Raw genomic sequence first — 5,824 nt, forward strand, 5'->3', positions numbered from 1 at the left:
ATAGATCTTTTTCATAATTCTTAATATTCATTAAAATTTGAATAATTATAAGTGAAAAAATTAACACCTTATTAAAAATAATTATTTTATTTTATTATTTATTATTTTTCATTAATATATATTATCATTATTTTTTAAATTATTATTTTAAAAATATTGTAGTTTTTTTGACATATTTTCTAGTAAAATTTTCTCTTAATTTTATAAAAGATATTTAGAATTATTACATTAAATTATAAATTCTCCTCAATCTAAATATCAAAAAAATTCTAGGCCTAAATAGTAAAAACTCTATTTAAAAAATAAAAATACAGTTGTCTATAATGCGATTTTTTGGAAGTTTTTTGGGTGGATTTTTCCAATCACAACTCTAATAAAAATAATTATTTACCGAACTTCCAACCCATCCCAATAGTCCAAAACTAACGCAATAAATCTATATAGTAAAAAAAATATTTTAAAAAAAATACATAAAAATAAATATTTGCCGGAATTCCAACCCCACAGTCCAAAACCTATAAATGTGAAACAATGCCAAAAAGGCGTACTGAGGATGCTTTTTGCTGCACGAAATCACATTTATTTGCGAACATTGACATTTGTACCGAGGGCTCCTATTTTCTTCACGGGCTCCATGGGACCATTAGCAATCGATAGCGTAAACTTTTTACTAACCTTACCCGCATTAAAGCCGAGGCCAAAGTCCCCTTCGTACGCGGAAATCATACGGTGTATGCATACACGCTCGTTATACGCCCTCGTTATACAGGGCACAAGCGCAGATCGCAAGCTATATAATGAGAGCTGCTCTGAACAGTTTGGCATACAAAGACGCAATGGCCTCTTAGGAACCGTTGTGAAAAACTGCTTAGTCACATTTGAAGCTCAGGTTGCTCCCCGATCCATCAGATCCGTCCATTTTTGCAAGAATTATCTTTAGATTGGCTCAGAACTCGCTCTAATTGGTCGTGATCAGTAATGGCTCAGATACTGATTCATGGAAATCTCCATGTGACTATCTTCGAGGCAGATTCACTGAAGGATCCCGGTCGAGCAACGGGAGGAGCTCCCAAGATCTTCAGAAAGGTAAAAATGGTGTAATTTGAGTTCTAAGATTCAGAATGATCGAATCCTCTGTGATTCATTTTCTCTTTTTTGATTATTGTTTGTCTGTGGTTACAGTTAATTCAGGGCATTGAAGAGACCGTGGGGTTTGGCAAAGGAGCTAACAGACTGTACGCGACCATCGATCTGGAGAAAGCTCTAGTGGGTCGAACTCGGATCATCCAAGACGAACCCAGGAGCCCACGATGGTATGAGTCCTTTCACATTTACTGTGCTCACCAAGCTGGCAATGTAGTTTTTAGTGTTAAAGATGATAAACCAATTGGGGCAGTGGTGGTCGGGAGAGCCTATGTACCTGTGAAGGATCTCCTAGATGGCCAAGAGTTCGAGCAGTGGCTCCAGCTGGTTAATGAAAAAAAGGAACCCATTGGGGGCGGGGCAAGGATTCGTGTGAAATTGCAGTATTTTGATGTTAGCCATGATCCAAACTGGGCTAGAGGTATCAGGTCTCGGAAGTTCCCTGGGGTCCCATATACCTTTTTTCCTCATAGGAAAGGGTGTAAGGTCACTCTGTACCAAGATGCCCATGTGCCTGATAAGTTTGTGCCCAAGATCCCTTTGGCTGGAGGACAGCTCTACCAGCCTCATAGATGCTGGGAGGATATATTTGATGCAATTAACAATGCTCAGCATCTGATTTACATTACTGGATGGTCTGTTTACACTGAGATCACCTTGATCAGGGACTCCAAGAGGCCAAAGCCTGGTGGTGATGAGACACTAGGTCAGCTTCTGAAGAGGAAGGCCAGTGAAGGGGTCAGGGTGCTTATGCTTGTCTGGGATGACAGGACCTCTGTTGGGCTATTGAAGAAGGATGGATTGATGGCCACCCATGATGAAGAGACCTTGCATTACTTCGATGGATCAGATGTGAATTGTGTCCTGTGTCCAAGGAATCCCGATAATGGGCAGAGCTTCGTGCAGGACTTGCAGATCTCGACAATGTTTACGCATCATCAGAAGATCGTTGTCGTTGACAGCCCTCTTCCTGGAGGTGGTTCAGAGCAGAGGAGGATCGTGAGCTTTGTTGGAGGGATCGATCTGTGTGATGGAAGGTATGATACCCAATTCCATTCTCTGTTTAGGACTTTGGATTCTGTTCATCACGCTGATTTCCATCAGCCGAATTTCACTGGTGGGTCGATTGAAAAAGGAGGGCCCAGAGAGCCCTGGCATGATATTCATTCCAAGCTGGAAGGGTCTGTTGCTTGGGATGTGCTTTATAACTTTGAGCAGAGGTGGAGGAAGCAAGGTCATAAGGATTTGCTCTTGCCTCTGAGACAGTTTAGGGAGATCATTCCTCCTTCGCCCGTGACATATGAAAATGACCAGGAGACTTGGAATGTTCAAGTCTTTAGATCGATCGATGGAGGAGCTGCATTTGGGTTTCCTGAAACACCAGAGGATGCAGCTAGATCAGGTTTGGTTAGTGGAAAGGATAACATCATAGATAGGAGTATCCAGGATGCTTATATCAACGCCATCCGTCGTGCGAAGGACTTCATTTATATAGAGAATCAGTACTTTTTGGGAAGCTCTTACGGATGGAAGCCAGACGATATCAAGGTGGAAGACATAGAAGCTCTTCACCTTATTCCCAAGGAATTGTCTTTAAAAATAGTTACCAAGATAGAAGCAGGAGAACAATTCAGAGTCTATATTGTTGTGCCAATGTGGCCAGAGGGGTTACCAGAGAGTGGCTCTGTGCAGGCAATCTTGGATTGGCAGAGGAGGACAATGGAGATGATGTATACAGACATTGCGCAAGCTCTGCGTGCCAAACAAATCTACGATGCAAATCCCAAGGATTATCTGACCTTTTTCTGTTTGGCAAATAGAGAGGTCGAGAAAAGTGGTGAGTATATACCACAGGAGCATCCGGAGGAAGATTCTGACTACAAGAGAGCTCAAGAAAATAGGCGTTTTATGATTTATGTGCATGCCAAGATGATGATAGGTAAGAACTCCTGAGGTTAATGCATCACCAAATTCCAATTTGCTTTACTTCCTTTCTTCAACAACATCATTTTTTGTAAATGCTTGTCATTTTATTTGGGTTGGGCCTTGGTTTAGCTGTAGATTAATGTGGGTCTACCATAATTAGCCTGTCTACGATGACTACTCTAGATTTGGTTTTCCGACCGATCATGCTTGGAGATCCCTGAAAGCCCCAAATATCATGTAAAGGTTAGTAAGGATAAGGTTACTACATAAAAAAGGGAAAGAGAATGTCTTGGAAAAATAGGTTTAAACCTGTGTTTGAGTTTGCATAGTTCTAACTTGTTTGTTATACACCATGCAATACACTAGGGTGTGGGGGCTCTGGGAACATTCGCTGCGTTTCTGGGTACGTTGAGGATGCCAGGGAACGTGGGTAGGAAAGTACCCTGTATTAACTTAAAAAGATGCAGAAAAACAAATTATCTTAAAGCATCTATCCTTAAATTCTAATTCCACTTTATATAAACCTCTGTACACACCCCAGCCAAACTTGGCCTTGTTATTGATTTCATTATTTATTTCAGATTTTTTATTCGGCTGCCACTATTCGACTGCGTAGAACCAATATTTTATAAATGCCACAAGGGCCAACATGTCTCCAGAGATTTGAACCCAGAGCTACTTGGGACACTAGTCAAGAACCATACCACTTGAGCTAAGTTCCTTTGACGTTGAACATTATGTGTCATTAATGTTCTGTATATATTTAAATTTTGGAATTTTAATAATTAAGAAAGGTTCTTAATGTGGGATCCCTTGTCCTCATTGACAATCTTTTAAGTTTGGATGTACCTCCATACACTTTAGGATGGATTTCGGTGTCATTGATAATTTTTAAAATCTTGTTGTCTTCATATGCCCCAGTATTCATCTCCATATCTCGTTTGACAATCCTTAAAATTTAGAGATGTGGAGCAGCATCCGCACATCCCAAAATTTTGGTGGAACCCATTGTAATCTTTTTGTCTTCATTTTATTATATTGTCCTTGCATACCTCTTGCTCTATAATTTCTGTTCTGCAACTTATAAACTTTTCAATGTACTGGTGGCATGAATCTGATTTGATATGCTTGAATTTTAGTCTCGTGTGGATTTTTCTCAAGATGATATTCTCTCTTCTGACACCTTGCTTGTTTCTTTTATGCAGTTGACGATGAGTACATTATTATTGGATCAGCAAATATCAACCAACGTTCCATGGATGGTGCAAGAGACTCTGAGATAGCAATGGGGGCTTACCAACCATATCATCTGGCAGTTAATGGGCCAGCCAGAGGGAAAATCCATGGTTTCAGGATGTCTCTGTGGTACGAACACACTGGATTGCTAGATAACTTGTTCCTTCAGCCTGAAAGCCTAGAATGTATCAGGAAAGTGAACAAAATAGCAGAACGATACTGGGATTTATATAGCAGTGAAAGTTTGGAAAGTGATCTGCCGGGCCATTTGTTGATGTATCCTGTGGGTGTCACAAATGCTGGTGAAGTGACAGAGTTACCTGGCACATAATTCTTTCCAGATACAAAGGCTCGGGAATTGGGCACCAAATCAGAGTACCTGCCACCCATTCTGACCACATAGAGAGTTGGAGCGGTAGTACTCCAATAGCTGTTTGGTCTTTCGTAACCCATACTATATTTAGAGCTCTTGCCCTTTCTTCCCGTTGTTGGTATTTGCACTAAAATACAGAGTCGTCTTTAGAGCTCACACAAAGCTTGTGGAAATATCTAATCCGGTGAAAACTTTTTCCTTTTTCTCTTAATTTTCTCTTTAGTCAAGCAGATTAACAGGCAAACTAGAAAACTGATATCAATCTGCATGGTAACCTCTTGTGCAATAACCTAACAGGGATTGTTAGGCATTGACCTTTTGGTCAATAGCATCTACATTCGATACCTATAGAGCTATGTTATATATGTATTTGCAGGGTTTTAATAACTAAGTGTTCAATATTTGGCATTCAAATGGTATGTGAAGCTCTAGTCAATAGCATCTACATTCGATACCTATAGAGCTATGTTATATATGTATTTGCAGTGTTTTAATAACTCAGTGTTCAATATTTGGCATTCAAGTGGTATGTGAAGCTCTAATATTATGATTTTTGTAGTTGATACATTTCTTTATGGCATGTATGGTTGTGTTTGTATCCCTGCCAATTACACAGGCATCGTTATTTCTTTTTCATTGTTATGTTCCAAGAAAAAAGAGTGAAGATTTGCATATCTGCTTTATGTAATTTGATATACTGAAAACATGACAAGGCTTTCTTGTGACCTTTATGGAAATATGATAAATTGTGTTGGTTGAAATTAGGAAGTGGCGTGTTGGTGATGTTAGTTTGACAACGATTTAGTCGGTTTAGTAAATTTAGGTATAGACAGTTCCTTGTAACGAATAAGTTTGTAACGGTTGATTAGTTATGTAACTATAAAACAGGTATTTGCCCATGAAATGAAATGCAGTGAAACTCATTGTTAAATAAAACAGTCCGATCCAAAATTCAGTTTAGCATTCAATTTCTTGTCTTGCTGTTTCTCTGTTTCTTTCCTTCATTTGTACAACAGGTGAACCACCCTAGTCACAATGAGAGCAAAGATCTTTGATAAACATGGAGTTATATTTGAACTCTGTGTTTTGTCATCTTAAATTCAAAACCATTGTAAATGGTTATCAATAACAAGGACTGTAAGTTAA

At 39.2% G+C, this 5,824-nt stretch overlaps 1 protein-coding gene across 1 annotated transcript; it reads left to right on the forward strand.

Moving 5' to 3' along the window:
- The first annotated feature begins 807 nt into the window (after nucleotides 1-807).
- Nucleotides 808-5,241, forward strand: LOC149230540 (phospholipase D alpha 1-like). The gene is made up of 3 exons (XM_089379015.1): nucleotides 808-1,086; nucleotides 1,183-3,082; nucleotides 4,275-5,241. Exons 1-3 carry the CDS (start codon nucleotides 979-981, stop codon nucleotides 4,634-4,636), a joined length of 2,370 nt encoding a protein of 789 aa, XP_089235141.1. The 5' UTR covers nucleotides 808-978; the 3' UTR covers nucleotides 4,637-5,241.
- The last annotated feature ends 583 nt before the right edge of the window (nucleotides 5,242-5,824 follow it).

The sequence above is a fragment of the Pinus tabuliformis genome, chromosome J (assembly GCF_031772625.1).
Source record: "Pinus tabuliformis cultivar Carrire ecotype Pingquan chromosome J, CPIR1, whole genome shotgun sequence".
NCBI classification, from domain to species: Eukaryota; Viridiplantae; Streptophyta; class Pinopsida; order Pinales; family Pinaceae; genus Pinus; species Pinus tabuliformis.